General features: G+C 38.0%; 3 protein-coding genes across 3 annotated transcripts; 1 reads left to right on the forward strand and 2 right to left on the reverse strand.

Annotated features, from left to right (window-relative positions):
• The first annotated feature begins 2,596 nt into the window (after positions 1-2,596).
• LOC145229031 (uncharacterized) lies at positions 2,597-6,991 on the forward strand. Its single transcript, XM_080094281.1, has 7 exons — positions 2,597-2,906; positions 3,181-3,798; positions 4,073-4,213; positions 4,433-4,549; positions 4,704-4,750; positions 4,814-4,888; positions 5,460-6,991. Exons 2-7 carry the CDS (start codon positions 3,243-3,245, stop codon positions 5,727-5,729), a joined length of 1,206 nt encoding a protein of 401 aa, XP_079950407.1. The 5' UTR covers positions 2,597-2,906; positions 3,181-3,242; the 3' UTR covers positions 5,730-6,991.
• A 45-nt stretch (positions 6,992-7,036) lies between these two features.
• On the reverse strand, positions 7,037-10,355 carry LOC145229521 (toll-like receptor 7). The gene has a single exon (XM_080094877.1). The coding sequence runs from the start codon at positions 10,353-10,355 to the stop codon at positions 7,263-7,265; it is 3,093 nt and encodes a 1,030-aa protein (XP_079951003.1). The 3' UTR covers positions 7,037-7,262.
• A 628-nt stretch (positions 10,356-10,983) lies between these two features.
• Positions 10,984-16,057, reverse strand: LOC145229030 (putative peptidylglycine alpha-hydroxylating monooxygenase 1). Its single transcript, XM_080094280.1, has 9 exons — positions 15,850-16,057; positions 15,374-15,518; positions 14,917-14,992; positions 14,529-14,595; positions 13,863-13,953; positions 12,919-13,127; positions 12,422-12,560; positions 11,830-12,019; positions 10,984-11,485 (listed from the first exon to the last, which is right to left on the reverse strand). The coding sequence occupies exons 1-9, from the start codon at positions 16,013-16,015 to the stop codon at positions 11,282-11,284; spliced, it is 1,287 nt and encodes a 428-aa protein (XP_079950406.1). The 5' UTR covers positions 16,016-16,057; the 3' UTR covers positions 10,984-11,281.
• Positions 16,058-16,977: the final 920 nt, after the last annotated feature.

The following is a 16,977-nucleotide window of genomic DNA, read 5'->3' on the forward strand; positions in this document are numbered from 1 at the left end:
TCGGGCAAACAATAACAATCAGTCCACCAGATGTAGCAGTTATCCACAAAATCTGGATTGTTGATGAAACTCATCACTACCCTTGTATATTATTGTACATACTATTATTGTGATACCACGTACGATGAACTTTTGACGTCTATTCACCTGCGATCGCTTCCTTATTGCAATATCCATCCGGACAAAAACATCGTCCGCAACAACTAAACATGCTAATATGTTTTTCCACTAATGCCAACTTCGTTTCGGACAACCAGTCCTTTTTCAACGAAGATTTAAGAAGGTAGAAACTATCTGCTTTCCAAATATTACGACGTCATCAATGCGCATCCTTTATTTATGCGGACAACAAGTCCCTTTCAATGAAGATATACGAAAGTGGAAACTCTACGCTTTCTCTATATTACGATCGTCCAATAAAAAACCGCGAGTATCTGCTCTACCGACGAATTTTCTGTAGAAACATATCTACCACGCACGTCGATGATTACAAAGCAGCTTACGAGTGGAAACTATCTGCTCTTTGAAGATTAAACAAAAGCACTAGTTCAGTAGAAACAATCTACACTTAAGTCGACCAAAGCAACTAGCTGAGTAGAAACTATCTGCTCTGTCGACCAATTTATACAACAAAGTTGCCATTTTACTCTATCTTGAGTACAAAGGCTCGCACGAATAAGTCATTTTCATGTACTACAAGCCGCGTCGAGCCTTTTGCAACAATACCCTTACATATGGGTAAATAGAAGAACTGCAACTGATCACGTCGAGAATTCTCGACGCATGTACATCAAATTAACAAGTGCAGCGGTTTGGCATGGGCTGTAGGGCAAAAATAACTTACTTAAAGACATTTGTTTGTCACGTCAATTTCTGGTCAGGTTGCGGACAAGCATGCGTTCCGAACTACTGTCCCTATCATGTCTTCAAACGTCTGATGAAATATACATGGGTGAACATTTTTAACATATATCAATTGTATTAACACCCTCGCTCTCTCGTAAGAGTAAAAAGCATGTACGGCAATCGCTGCCTCTACAACTGTTATTCAGTACGGCAATCGCTGCCTCTACAACACCGATGTTTACATCGTAAGGAACGTGAAATGTTCATCGACTGCAAAAGCGAGCGTGCCGAGTAAAAGTGCACATACCTCTAGCACAATCCTCGCTCAGTCCAAAGCACAAAATCACCACACAACTATACATGCTACATGCTTGCAAGTTAAATTTGCATGTCGTTGTGTTTGAAAATTAGGTTTGCATGTTGTTGTGTTTGCAAGTTAAATTTGCATGTTGTTGTATTTTCCATGCACCCCTTGCACAATTGCCAAGTATAGAGATATTGCCGAAAATCAAAAACATTTTTTTAAACAATTGCGATAATAAATTGGGAAGTGAATCAATTTACGGCAGAGCACGAGTTACTTTCGTGTCTTTATTAAATCGTATGTTTGTCAATCGTACGTCTTTTTCATCCAGTACACAATTGTCATTTGTATGTTTTCCTCACAGAGCCCATAGAGGGCAAGAAGCATTTTTCGCCATATTTGCAATGTGATTGTATCGTGTGTAAATTCTTATCGTATACCGCCATGACTCTTTACTCCCACCCTGTGTTCATATATAGAACACAGTTCAACCCTCTAGCGCCGGAGTATTTGTAGCGGTCACGTGCTTTCAAACCATCATTTTGGCACTTTGGTTTGGCTAAGCATTAAGTAGTGGAAAATTTTAACTTTACAACCATGACTTTTCGTTCCATGGGATTTATATGCTGCTTTTGCGACATATGGTATCGAGCGGTGTAACTTTACTGTTCCATGTGTTCTCATGATTCAGTAACTATTGGAAGCACATATTCAGTGTCGTTGGTACATGTTCCCGTCTTCCTGATATGTTCCAACAGCCTGATCATAAGACAGGCTGTTGCGTAAACCGGGTGTTTCGAAATAGTTGTGCAATCCATTGCAGTGCTGCATATCTTTGCAAGCGTTTAACTTAAAACAAACTAATAACTGATGTGAGTAAAAGAAGGTACTGTTTTCCAATGATCGCACGAAAAACGAGTATCAGTTTAAAAGCCAATGTTTTATCGTTGATCTCTTCTCTTTTCCATCGTATCCTTTCCTTGAGATAAATGAGACTTGATGTGTGTTGCGTAACCAGAATAAAAGACAAGAACTAAATTGATCTTTTGTGGATCATGTCGGCTCTAAGCAGCAAGCGTTAAGAATCGTAATAATGAACTTACTCGCTACTGCAGACGACCGATACGAGCCACGAGAAGCAGAAGAAACAACGAGCTTTCAAGTAAACAATAACACAGCGCGCGCGCACCCTCGCCCCCGTACATGCCTTAAATCAGTGTTCTTTTCAATTTTAACGAAAATACCAAGGAAACATGTTTGAAAACTCTGCGAACAGCGTATTTCGTGCGAAAAAAATAGAAGAAATTCCTACAACTTTCACTGAGCGACTAAAAAATAATGCATTTTTTCGAAAACTTGCGACGCCGGTATAAATAAGTATTGGTTCTGGGGAATTCCCTCAATACTTCGCTTCATGGCAAGTCTCTCAATTCGCTTTATTTCGTTTTTGCAATTTGCACTCGACAAAATTTTGTTCGCTCTTACCTCGTTGAAGCGAGTGCAAAGAAAAATGACTTACCTTACGACACGTTGCCCCAGTGTAAAGATTTGTACTGAACAAAGAATCGTTGCATTAAATCGACAACGCTCGTGACCGAATTCGCGTCAAGCGAGTCATGACGTCACAAAGTCGAGTCACGAATCACCAAACCGTCTACTCACGAACCACTCGATCATGAAGCGAGTAGGAAGCCATTCTGACGCACTCGCTCAGTTTTCAGTTGGCCAGCATTGCTTTTTGCAATCGTTAAGCCAGGTAAGAGTTTTTTCAGACCAGAGAGTTATATATTTTTATTTGTTTGTTACTAAATAAGAGAGTTGTCAAATGGATTTAGCGTTTGTTTTGCATTTTATTTTATATTAATTACACTATGTTTTATTGACCTTAAGCAAGAAAATTAAACACTCTTTAAGATTCAAAAAACAGACAAATCTTTACATCAGCATTTGTCAACTAAAGTAGTCAAAGTAGCACAATAGTCCTGACTGAGATTATACGTTTGTAAGTAATCATGTTTCACATTTTACAGACTACTGGTGGTACTGTACCAATTTACATTGCCTTGTGTCTTGGTTTTGGAGCATTGTTTGAATGAAGGACCAAACTAACATGTTTTATTCAAATGACACAGATGACATAAATGGCAACATGATGATTGTAAATGATGTTTTGTGCTTCATTAATAATCACATGTCGACAATCAGTGACAGATCAATAAGAAAGCTTTGCATGGAGACTTACACTCCATTTGCCATTGGCCAGGGACTGCAAGAGCTTCAAAATGCTTTGGCAAAGTTAGACAAAAATGCAGATTATTCAATAAGTAACAACACTATTACTGAAAATTGCATTGATAATATTATTTTTTTGCTGCGACAAGAGCCTTTGTCACAGGTTCAGATTGTTTCAAATGGCCGTCACTTTCCAAGGTTTGATGCATACAGTGATATGCTGCAAGTGTCGTCTTTGCTGGATGAAATGAAAGAGTTGAAGTACCTTGTAAAAGACATGCACACACAACTGAAATCTGAAATGACAACTGTTCAAACAGAACTTTTGTCACTGAAGCAGCAAATCCAATCAAATACCAACATGGCTGTTGTGGACCAATCAGTGCCTACAGTTGCAAGCAAAGAATTGAACAAAGGTACGATATACAGCATATATTTAAAATAATTGTGAATTATGTTTATATTTCAATCCGTAACCTGGTAATACACACACACAGTTACCTAATTTATTATATTTAAATGCTGATGTATATATATATATGAGAGTAAATAAAAATTTTGGCTAAATAGAAAAATTTGTTCAAAATGAGAATTGCACACAGTATTTTTTCGCCTTCTTGCTTTTGAGAAAACTTAATGAGTTATCTCAGAAACCTTGCTTTTATAATATCGTTCAAACATTATTAACAGATAAAGCAGCCACCATTACTGTGACAAAAGCAAGCCAAAAAGCTAGGAGCCTTGACATGATTGTGCCCGCATTGCGTCAGAGAGTAGAAAAAAATGTTACAACTCAATCAACAACTGGTAGTCCTGATGCAGATGTGCAAGGTGAATGTGGTTGTCACAAAAAATGTTTGTAAGAAAATGTATTTATTTTATAACAAGCTTTGTGCCAGTTCTGTCATTGACCCAGCTACTTTTTAGGACTTCGTATGTTTGTTGTATATATGTTTTTTACCTTTTTTCGGTTTTGGACATGTTTTTATGGATATCATTTTAACAACCAAACGTTGTCTCTATTTATTTTTTAACTGTTTTTTGTTTCAGAAAAGAATGTTTCTCCATTATTTATGTTGCCACTACCTGAAAGTGAAACGCTATCAAAACCAATTATATATTTGGACAAGGAAATTAAATCAGAAGAGATTGAATTAACTAGTGATGGTAAAACTCACTTGGTTTTTCTTGTGTTTTAAATGTAGAAGTTATAAATGAAATTGTGCAACACTTAAACACCAATTCCATTTTCAGGGTGCTAAACAAATTGGTTTTAAACTGCTATTCTTACTTTTAAATTACTTTATTCTGTATCTGACAGATGCTGTACCAAGTAATGATGAGGACACAACCAATATCTCAGTCTTGGTAGGTCAAACTTTGCATTGAAATAAAGCTAGATATGTAAACAGATATTGGTCGGCATTTTAGGACAATTCAATTGTGGATGATGACATTGATTGTGTTTCAATGATTAAAGATAATGATGTACCATCTTTAACACTTGTAAGTATTTCTGTCAGTCTGCTATAGTTGTTTTTAGACCCACACATAGATTTTGATTAGACCGCAAAAAGTCTCTTTAACAATATTTTTATGCAAAAAATTTTTTTGGGCTGTTTCCCAAAAGTTTTTTGGCCAATTTACTGATTAGCATGGCAAGGTTTCTTCGTTTTAAGCTTGTTGTGACTCGTGTAAAGGGTAGCATTTTATTGTATTTCACATTCAAAGTGGTAAAAATGCTATTAAACGCAATCAGCCTGTATCTTAATTACAAGGTAAAATTTAAGCTAAGCTCTGTGTGCAACCAACAGGCCATAACCAATCAGCTAAGAAAAAGGAATATCACACAAATAGTTTAGCATTAAAGGGACAGTTTAAAATAATTAGTGTGAGTGCCAAAGCTCTAAACTAGTTTTTAATTAAATTACTTGCTGTTAGCTAGCTGTTAGCTACTCATTTCACGAAGACGGGTTTGTTTTTCATGGGAAACATGAAAGTAAAAAAGAGTGAGATCTTATTGTATTTAATTTACTATCACCCAATTTTTTCATGATTAAGCGTTTTTTGTTAACAGACCTATAAACGCGATATGACCACTAACTACAATCGGCGCCCCAGAGTAACGACGTTGATGTCACGGACGTCGACGAAACGGGGTGTAAAGCACACGTGTCACATTTGCGGTTACCAGAGCAACCGTACTGACGTCACGCGTCACGTGAGGATTCACACCGGCGAAAAACCATATCCTTGCTCGGTTTGCGGAAAAAGATTCGCGTTGGGCAGTAATAAACTGAAACACGAAAGGAAGCATCATTTAAAAAAGGACCAGAAAAGGAAATGATCTGCGGCAAAGTCAAAAAACACAAGTTGTCCAACCTATTGTTACGCAATAAAGCCTATGTAGCCATTTTGTGTCCAAAATTATACTGTGGATAGAGAAAAATAACACATAAATTGTCCGATTTTTACAAACTGGACAGCGTGGAGGCGAATTTGATTCACCAAATTGAATGAAAATTTCGGGTTCTAACATTTCAACGCAATATTAAAAGCTAAATTGTTGTTTTTCACGTAAATTTGGCTGCTTAATTTTCATGTAAACTTTAAATATTTGCGTTCAGCGTGCATTATCACGATTAAATGTTAGAACCCAAAAGTTTTATTCAATTTTACCTATGAAATTTGCGTTAAATCCCACCAGTTTGTAAAAATCAGACAATTTATGTGTTTTTCCCTATACCTGCTGTATTAATTTGGACACAAAATGGCGTCCATGCGGCTCTATCGCGTAACAATGGGTTGGACTACTTGTGTTTTATATATACTTTGATCTGCGGGAAATATCGGTTACACACTTGTGTGTTATTTACCTATTTGTCGCAAAAAATGGCCACAGTGTTTAGTCGATCAGCCCTACAAGAATTCACTAGGTTTCAAAAAACGGTAATTCACTTAACATTGTCCTGGTTGGCAATTGGAAAGTTGGAATGGTAATCTTTTAATGATGAAAAAAGTGGAAACGAGGTGTTTTTGGAAGATTGCTTTTTAAGCCCAAGTTTGCAACGGTTTGCCTGGGCATTGTTCGTTTGTTTCTTTTTCTTCAAGGTGAGGTTTGTACCAATCAAATGAATCCCCCTACTTAACTGCAACGAGCAGTTGTTTTGTCAATTATTCAAATGTACCACGTTATATTCAACCATTTTCTGTCCTATGTGTATATCGTGCCCAGCGGAAGGTATCGCCTGTTATTAGGTAATATGAACTACAATTGGAACAGTTGTGTAATGTAAAGCCTCTGTTCCTGTTTTGTTGGAACCGTTTCTTGAAGATCGATTTAAACATACTGCCAGCTATTTCTTTTACTTAAGACGATTGGAGCTTTTGTTGTTATTTCAGCGACACTCAAATAAACTGGTACAATTCGTCATAAAAACGAAAGGCAACCGAACTTACAATAAAGCCTAACAACGGCCACAAAAACACCACATACAGGCATGAGCAACAATCGTGATAAGGTTTCAAAACTGTTAGTAATCTTTTGTATGAAAAAAGTCCACAATCCGGACTAAACATTGCTGCTGAATAAAAGAGATCAATGACGGAGTTCTTGTGCTTTTTGAGATTTTCTTGCAAAACAAATTAAATCATTAGGGCAAAAAATTACTTCGATTAAAAACCAAGGTCAATTGAAGGATGTGACGCTCCCAGTCATTTGTTTTTAAAATAAAGTTTGATCAAAAAAAGTAAAACAAAACTGTTGAGCTGCAAGTCATTCCTCTGTTGCAAGACTTACAACGTGTAAAAGTAAGAACGAAGATACAAAATCAGATCTTGTTAAATGTTTACCAGCAATCGTGATTCAGTCGTACTAATTTCAGTTTTCTAACACGACTCTTAAAATCTCTCTATCCACATCAGCTACTTCGCGGTCTGTGCTCCTCACAACGCAAGAACCAGGACTGGAATCCAACTGTTGCTTCACTACATCTTCTATTATAACGCTCTGCTCCATCACACAATACACCACTCGGCCTTGTAGCGAACTCTTCAGGACGGTTAAAATGTAACAGCCTTCCGGGCTACGGCAAAACGACTCTGTAAGAACAAGAATGATCCTGCGACTGGCTTGCATTTGCAGTAAAATCTGTTTGACTGGGACAGCGCCGCATTGGGCATCGCGTTCTATCACTGACACATTAGCTTCTCGTTCAGCTAGCATTGGCAGGAGGTGCAAATCCACCCAATCAGCGGCCGCCACTACACTCGTGTCGAAAGCAACAAACACATGAAATGCAAAACAGTCGTTTTGGCTGCTTACTGGCTGTTGTTCCAAAGGGCAAGCTTCTGGGTGGTGGTTTACGTCTTTTCTTACGTATCTGAGCAGTTTGTCTTTCCATGAGACAGATTTGAAGGTCACTGCGGCCATCATGAAGGTCACGAAAAACGCAAGGAACGTGCCAGATAGCTGAACTGGAAGCAAATACTGGCATGAGTTTCGCGTTGCAAAATGGATTAGGGTCGGAGTAGAGGAAGTCCTCTGTGAGCACATTACACATCCTCCATAAAAAGATTCAACAGATGGATGACAACGAGGCAACATACCCGGATAGTCGTTTAACTGGAAATGTTTTGCGCTGAGCCAAGTGCCGAAGTTGTTATCAATGTTGCAGTGACAGTTGATAGGGTTGCCACGTATATCGAAATGTACGATGGACTTTAAGAAGGCTTTGGGAAACTCTGCTGGCTCCAGATTGAAAACGCGGTTATACCTGAGGTCCAGGAAACGCAGCTTTGGTGTCTGTTTGCTGAAAAAGTCCGGTGAAACGTGTGCTATCATGTTGTGAGACAAATCAAGTGTTGTTAGTGCTTGAAAGATTGTTTGCGTCCCACCCGTTGTGAGAATAGAAATCCGGTTTTGTGATAATATGATAGTCGTCAGGTTGACCATTTTTTCTACAGCTTTGAAGGGCACTGCAGTGAGAGAGTTGTCCTTCAAGTCAAGATACGTAACAAATGCATTTGGGAAATCACACTTGAAAAAATATATTGAGCATGATTGTAATGTAATCGATTTAACATTAGGCAAGAAGTCCAAGAATGAAGTGATAAGTTCCGCCCCATCTCCAATTCGGTTTCTGGACAAATCTATGAAGTACATATTGCTCAAATTTTGTGTCAACACACCAATAGGCGGCATCGTCATTCGATTCCCTACTGCACTTAAATTGAATTTCATGGTTGTGTTTTGTAGAAACTGGGGCTTTTTCAGTGCATTGGGATTTGGTATCATTAGGGTTTGCAGATACGGCAAAGTGGTGAACGCTGAGACGGATATTTTATAGAGATGTGTGCCTCTTAAATCGATCCGGCATAACAGTGGCATGGGCTTGAACGTATCAGATCTAATACGCTTGATGTAGTTGTGGGAAAGGTCAAGCCAACGAACCCAGCCAAAATAAGTGAAAATGGTGTTCTTCTTGAAATTCAAAGAGTTGAAACTGAGGTTTAGTTTCCAGTTGTCGTTGCAGATTTTACTTTGCTCTGGGGCCAATATCACCTTTGCGGCAATTGGCAACACTTTGAGCCGATTGAACGACATTTCAATTTTGTTCCAGCTCAACGCCAAAGAGCGCAAAACTGTTAAAGACCGAAAAGCATCAATTGATACCCTGCGTATGTTAAGGCGTTGAAGATTAAGCGTACTTAACCGAGTCAGGTTTTCCAGTTGCCGAAAACTCCGCCAGTTAACCGTTCTGTAACGGTAGTTTATGAGCTGAAAGTTGTAGTACATGTTTGCATTGCCAAGACGCAGTTCAGTGAGGTTAGTCAACTTGGAAAACGCCCTCCCTAGCTCCAACCGTTCACTACCACCATACCGATGGTCGCACTTGTATATCACCTCGCCAGAACCGCAGAACATGGTGTTAGATAAATCTAAGATTTTAACCGACTTAGGTAAAAACCCTGGATTGGTTATATTGGGTTGTAAACAATTGCCGGCCAGGATAAGTTCAATCAGTTGATGATTGCGATCGAAAATGTGGTCGTCTAAGTACGTGATGCGACAGTTCGATAGGTCTATGGTACTTAGCCTAGGAAGTTGGTCGAATATACCCTTTTCGACTACCAGGGGCTCTAGAAGTGAGACGAAGTTTAAACGAAGTACCTGCAATTTCGGTGACAAATCGAAATCTTGTTTTCCGATATTGATGATATAATTTGACTCCAAATTAAGTACGGACAGATTAGATGTAAGAGCCTCTCGAGGGAAAGTACTAATGCCGTTCTTTTTAAGTGACAGAACTTTTAAAGTGGCGCTATTTTGGGCAAAAGCATTCTGTGGAACATAAAACGAACTGCCTTGCCAAGAGTTGCTTCCAAGCAAGAGAACTGTCAAATGTTTCATTGACGATGTCACATCAATTCCAATTCCGGGTATATAGGTTTGTTCTGCATTTATATATCTTATAAGAGGGGGCAATCTATCGGGCAGTGCAAGCAGCCAAGTATTTCTAAGGCTAAGATACTCCAGTTCAGTCATTACTGAAAAAGCACCCTCGTCTACAGTCATTGTTACGTCACACAGCGGAAATTTCCCATTGTTTAGCCTCGCACAGTTGTTGTCCAGAAATAAGGCCTTGAGTTTCGCATATTTTGCAAAATCTCTGGCTGACAAAAACGTTATTTGGTTATGTCTAAGATCCATCACTTGTGTGCTAGCTGTTGCTGTCTGAGGCACTTGTGTTTGTCCTCGACGACTGCAATTCACATAGGTAAAAGTGTCATTTGGCAAATATCGCAAAATGTCCTTCTGAAAGTCAGCGTTTTCGTCATGTTCTAGCAAACCATGAATCTTTACTGCAGACAGCATTGGATCACACGGGTTTTTAGCTGTAACTCCGTCGACTGGCTTACATAGGTTAAAAACTGTTATGAAAGAAATTACTGCAATAAGGCTAGCAGCCATTTTTCGACTGTATGAAATGCCTGCAAAAATGGTATGGTGGCCTTTAAAAAGTTTTGCGAGTATTAATTTAACTGGCCGGTACAGTAGTTCTGAACGGAGTTTCTTGCAAGCTAAGTGATGCCAACATCAGGCCTAAATTCCGGTAAAGCCAGATTTGAAAAATATAAACATGGGATATAGTAAAATGTATTTGTTAGCTAACCCCTTGAAGCTCAAGCATTTACTTGATACTGTATTAAAAAATTACATTATTATTTATTCTTGATTATTACCTTGTTCCTAGTACTGTTCTGTGTCTGAAACAGTTACACCACACTGCTTTTTTTCGTTCAACAAATCTTATTTGGTAGGCTAAATAGCTATATTCGTCTTAAAAGTAGAACTGTTATTCTATCACTTACATATATAGAAGCAAGGTTTAACTTTATAAACACGATAAACTCCGCTAGACTGATATCTTGTGTAGAAGGAAGTATCCCACTCTATTCTTGAGGCAAAGTGTTTGTCCGTTCATTGTGTTGCTATATATTCTACCCAGACCGTGTATGGGTTTCAGTTTTGGAATTATTAGCCCATTGTTGTTCCTAGTTTGGACACTGTGCCTCGGTTTGCTTGCAAATGAATCAACTTTTGGCAACGTGCGTTGTTACTGTAGCCAGCAACAAGTACGAAAATTTATTTTTCAAACAAAAGCTCCGAAGAAAGCCAATGAAAAATATCACGAAGTCTAAAAAACCTCTAATAAAAACTCAAAACTAAAACTCTGTTTTTCAATCACGTGTTGTCACTAACGAAATGGAAATAAATAGTTCAATCATATTGCACAGTTAAAAACCAAATGCATTGACACGAGCTGTGCAACTGTTTTTGCCTTTGAACTTAATGTAAGTATAGGCAACATATCCGCAATATGACCAACCAATCAGCTACACAGTTAAGGGCACGTGATTGAAGTAATTTGACCAATGAACCCAGCTGTATCCATTGTCACACGAATTTTTGTTCCCGCTTTTGTGTACAGCAGACCGGAAAGTCCAATACATGAAATAGAAGTTGCACATTTCGTCTGTGTGCTTGGCTCCGATGTATGTTGTACGATTTCGTTTGCTCTCCATCACACATCTTGCTGCCTGGATAACATAATTTTGTTTGTTGCTGTGCGTCAAGTAAATCCTGTGTTCTGCGTTAATTTGGATTTCAAAGGTGTAAGCCTAAATGTATAGGCTACACAAACCTAAAAGTCAGCTTAAATTCTTCTGTTCGACTCCGCTCTTAAACTGTCGTGGACATGTCTGTCCCTGTTTTCATTATTGTTTGTAAAAGTTGCACTGTCAGGCTAACTGACCATGTTTGATACACAAAGTAATCTGCACCTAATACCGTCGTGGTAACCGAAACGGGATTTTTGAAAAGCTCAGTAACAACAACACTAACAATAATAACGGCAACCAGCACGTGCCCAAACTACACTTACCAACCAATCGCCGTTCCGAATTCTAATGTTTTTGTCTGTAACCGGATAAAATGCTTCAGGTTTCTGTGGGTTCTTTTCCCCAATTAACGTCCAAACTCCGTTCTTAACAACATATCCGTATATCATCTTTCCCAGGGCGTGTGCGTGAGTCCGGAAAGCAAATGGATGCATCACTACGTTTCCGTGGTATCTGTGTGTAAAGATTAGCTTGAGTTTGACTACTGAACACAGTGTATAGTATTTTCTTTCGCTATGACTGTTTGTTGCGTTATTTGCATGTGGTATAGAAATGGAATTCCTAGCAGCTTGTTGTTGCGTTATGGAAGTATTTTGTTCAGTTTTGGGGGCCGCACAAATATATTGAAAAAGCCGCTAGCGACCCCTTCCTTAAAAGAATACCAAAAATAACAGAAATATGGAATTAAAAGCACGAAAAATTGGTAATTCAAGATACTGTGGTCATGTATTGGTAAAACAGTAGTTGAAAATCACGATTTAAGCTTGTCAACTTGCTTGCAGTTACGTTATGACAACATTTAAGTTATGACAACTTGCTTGCAGTTACGTATCACACATATCTGACGTTACTCACTTGCATACAATATCCAAGTCCTTCTTAGAATGTTTTGGAATCGAGCCATCCGAAGAAGCCAAAACATAAATGCCAGCGACTTTAGGTTGAGGTTGGATCGTAGCTACGGCCGTTACGGATATTTTGTGAATTCCGTAAGCTGTAGAAATAAAATCACCTTTGAGCTTGTGCGAAAAATATGTGTTTGAATTTTCGTCCCGTTAAAATTGCAGTATCGTCTTTAAGGATGTAATGACAATAAGTTGTGCATAGCAACACTACAACTTCATGTTTGAATTTATTTGTTACTACTGGTATATAGTGGATAAAATAAATAGTTTCTAGATATAAAAAAAAACATTTGCAAATAGTTTAAGTGTACTCTATGGAAAACCTGCTTAGGAAAGTAATTTAAAAAAAATAAAAAAGTGCTCTTAGAAACATTAGTCAAAAAACTGCATTCTTTTAAAGCAGTCAAAACATAAGACATTTGAACGTCCACTAAATGTCAAACTTACTGTCTGCCGCCGCCATGGATTTGAAATGAACTTGTAGAGTCAGATATTTCACGTCAGTTAGAGCTCCGACCTGAAATCCAACGTCCTTCGGAAGGTAAAAAGCTGGAGCGTCCTTGGCCCAAGCCCACAAAATCGTTTCTTTTCCAGTACAAGTTGGTGCTTGCACGAACGAACCTTTCTTTCCGCCGTGCATTGCCCCACCGCAATCCCTAACCAATAAAATGAGGTGTTTTAGTATCCACTTTCTTGCTGCTTAACTGTCTCTTCAAATCCTGGGCAATCGCTACTTTTCGTACTATTCTCGTAGTTTTCATAGGTTTATGTCAGTGACTCTTTGGTTTGAGGGATTTTCAAGCAAAACGCGACGCCTTTTAGTATCAACTTTTCTGCTATTTCATGTCCTAATTTGTATGTCAAAGGTGGGCCGAAAAATAAAACTTTTGCAGTAGCATATTTTCGCAAATGTTGTTGCGCCACATTATAATGTACATTAAATTGTCGTGCAGTTTCTAGTTCTAGAAAAACCATTGATACAATTTTTGTAATACCGACAAAAAACATTTTGCGACGCCCAAATAAGCACTGATCCGTTTTGTGCATAAATAAAAATCCACCACAAACCTCATTCACAACGTGCTTTAAATTGGGTTAAAGGGATAAATTCGTTTAACTACCATTTGCACAAGCTTTTTGTGCAGTACATGTGTTTTTATCTTACATAGATTCACCACTAAAATTTTAATTAAGGAAAATGCCCAATGTATTATCAGTGCAATTAAATGCATAATCGGGGTCTACAAATAGCAACGTTTTCATCCAAGTCATAGCCGTAAAAGGGAAACGTTTATTTGCGTGACTGCTGCGACGTGCCATGGACCATTTCCCGGATAAAACACAGCCCTAACAAGCACTAATCACACAACCAGTGTATTTGAAACTCTCACCATACGCTCAACGTTGTGGAGCCCGGTTCTTTACATCCATACAACAACATGTGATGAGCAACGCTCTGTATAGCATGGGGAATATACTCAACTGTAAAACATACATTTTGTTAATTTGATATGTTATAAAAGCCTTGTCTATAATTTTCTTTAGTGATGTAGCAATTGTGAAGCCTATCTTGTAGTCACCCAAAATTTTTTTATTAGTTTAAATCATTGCCGAAATTTAAGAAGTACCCCCAATTATTTACTTCTGTCCTTTTGCAAGGTTGCTTATAGTAGCTTATTTTTTTACACACATGTTTTTACACAACAATCACCAAACTATCGGTACTTCGGTAAAAAAAACTTGCTAACATGAAGGCGTAGCCTAAATGCAGACAAGCGGTTATGGCCACTCAAATATAATGAAAGCACACTAGGCTTATTCAAGGCGTAAACCAAATTACATCCTAAAGCCTCGCGTGATTTACTAAAGAGTTATATAGACCTATAATTATTTTCCCAAAGGAGCTAAAATGACCTTTGCCTAATATTTGGACATTTTCAGCGTACATTTTTCTCGTCAGGTTCTAACAGTAATAAAATTGCAAATTCAGTGACTCATAGACAAAAATATACGAAATGTAAAAGTTTGGGAGTTATTGAAAAAATACATCAACTTACTAAGGTAAATGGTGTCGCGGGCATCATACTTGGATAGTTTGACTGTTGTGCATAAGTATGTATCATCCTGCAAACAAAATGTAAACATAACAAACAGCCTACAGTCTTGCCATATGGGAATGCTTGAGAGACCGGCTCGATTCGGTATATTGACTTCAATAGGCCTTGTGGTATGATTTATGCACTCAGTCACTTACATAAAAGTAACAGTAAGAAGCAGTTAGAAAGGCTAACATTTGTCCTGTACGTTTTGTAAGAAATCAGAGGAAGTTATCAGGGGAACAAAATACACAGCTCTAGTTATTTTATAACCCGCGTTTACAAGATTGTTCTGTACTGTCCCAACAAAATCTGTGCTACCAATGGAAAGTTTTATTTTAAAACTCACGTGACTGATGTTGACTGCAGGCATGCGAATGTTGATGTTGAAACGGTTACTACTTCCTGATTGACTCTTTGACGAGCTGTAAACCAAAATGTGTAATGTGTAATGATTAAAAAAATAATAAGCTGCAGACCGTGCACACTGTTTCGACCTATAAGGTCTCATCAGTACAACTGGTGACGAGAGATCGGTCGTATTAGCTAGTGTAGGCATCCAACGGCACTCCAGTTTGTAAGGAGTAACAGGGTAAAAACCCATGCATAACCTATTCTGTGCGATGCCACCATACACCACAGAGGAAACTGGCTCACAATGACCAAGCAACTGCTAGGTCGGAACAGTATGCACTGTCTGCAGTTATCGTTTATTGACTCGATGCTTTTACATTCAAAGAATAATGTAAAAGAAAAACCGTGGACCGCAACTATACTACAATAAAGAAACAAAATGTAGCACTCACACAGTGTCTGTAGAGTCACTGCGTACTTTTAAGTCATCATCATCATAATCTTCATCTAAATCGAATGAATCTGCATTTCCTTTGTCACCATCATATTCGATTAAATCCGGTTCCTCGATAAAATCAAAGCCGTATTCTTGTTCGTCTGAACATTTGTTTGGTTAAAAAATGGTCCATAAACTTTCGTTTTTTTAATATAAATTTAGTTATAAAAGTGTAGTTTGTGTTGAAAATCAAACCCAAAAGTAGTTTTGCAATGATAAACTGTTTTTAGAACTAAAAATCATTAAAAATTGTGGAATGATTGAAAACTAACATCTTCAGTAGGCATTTTTCCACAAATATTAACACAAACGGTCTAACCCAGTTGGTCTCAACCTGGGACCTTTCAGGGGTCCATTGTCGATGAAAAATTGAGAACCACTGGCTAACCTCTTACTACAAATTAGAATAACAAACGAATAAATGATTATTACCTCTTTCGCCATCGGATGCTTCTATGGGGCCAAACAGATAATCCAAATCATTTTCAAAGTTTTGCAAAGTTTCAAATTCGTCCAAATCGGTATCAATATGACCTTCGCAAAACGCTATCAACACAATACAAACTACCAAGCACGCCAAACTCCTATTGTGTGTCATCTTAATATTTAAACGATATACGTTAGCACACTGCAAGCTCCAACATGTACGAAAAGGATTATGCACATTTTACGTAGGCACACTTTGATTTCCTCCTTGAGGAACAGACTGCCTACTACTGTTACACAATCGATTATGTTTTTTTTTTCGAACCATATGTTGTTGCCTTGCATATTTATGTCAAGCTACATCGTTTCTCAATAGTTTCTCACCGTTAAACTCTTTACTCAAATTGTCCAAAGCTTTCTTGGCATGTAGTTTATGAATTATCTGTCTTTTGTAATGCTTGATTATATCGTGAACAACCTATTGTTTAAGCGAATTCCCCATATTTTCCGTCGCAGAAGTATTTCTTTAAACTGCCCAAAACCTTTTTCGCATGTAGTTATCAATTCTGTGTCTAACGAGTATGCTTTTGTAATGATTGCTTATATATTGAGCAACATATTGTTTAAGCAAATTCCTAAAAATACTTTCGTCGCAGAAGTACGTATTTCTTAAAACTGTCCAAAACTTTTTACACAGACCATCCATCCTATATCAAAAGCATATGCTATTGCAATCCTTACTTGTACTAACCAATATACAGAACGTTGTTAAAGCGAGTTTCCTGATTCTTTTACGCAGCAAAGGTTATTACTCAAACTGTCTAAATCAGTGTTTCTCAACCTGGGGGTCGCGACCCCCCAAGGGGTCGCCAAGCAATTTTGAGGGGTCGCGGAGACGTAACCGAACACGGAATACTTTATCTGTATCATAAAAACTTTCCCTATGACTTTTGTTTAGCATGTAGTAACTCACACGACCGTTTGATTTAGAACGGGCGTAACATTATTTGCGATTGTATACTTCTATAATTGCGGGTTTTGGTTTTTCTTAACATAAAAAAAACACGAAATAGTGAAATAGTTAGTGAAAAATAGGGGTTTTCCGGAATACAGCAAAACGCCGAACTATTGCAG

Source organism: Phallusia mammillata, chromosome 5 (genome assembly GCF_965637545.1).
Source record: "Phallusia mammillata chromosome 5, kaPhaMamm4.hap1.1, whole genome shotgun sequence".
NCBI classification, from domain to species: Eukaryota; Metazoa; Chordata; class Ascidiacea; order Phlebobranchia; family Ascidiidae; genus Phallusia; species Phallusia mammillata.

Excerpts from the sequence above, each read along its gene's own strand:
- LOC145229030 (XM_080094280.1), bottom strand. The coding sequence starts at position 16,015 with ATGACACACAATAGGAGTTTGGCGTGCTTGGTAGTTTGTATTGTGTTG. Across the intron at positions 15,519-15,849 it reads AGCATCCGATGGCGAAAGAG|ACGAACAAGAATACGGCTTT; the intron begins GTAATAATCATT and ends ACAAATGTTCAG. Across the intron at positions 14,596-14,916 it reads CTGCAGTCAACATCAGTCAC|GATGATACATACTTATGCAC; the intron begins GTGAGTTTTAAA and ends TTTTGTTTGCAG.
- LOC145229031 (XM_080094281.1), top strand. The coding sequence starts at position 3,243 with ATGAAGGACCAAACTAACATGTTTTATTCAAATGACACAGATGACATA. Across the intron at positions 4,550-4,703 it reads GATTGAATTAACTAGTGATG|ATGCTGTACCAAGTAATGAT; the intron begins GTAAAACTCACT and ends TGTATCTGACAG. Across the intron at positions 4,751-4,813 it reads CAACCAATATCTCAGTCTTG|GACAATTCAATTGTGGATGA; the intron begins GTAGGTCAAACT and ends TCGGCATTTTAG.
- LOC145229521 (XM_080094877.1), bottom strand. The coding sequence starts at position 10,355 with ATGGCTGCTAGCCTTATTGCAGTAATTTCTTTCATAACAGTTTTTAAC.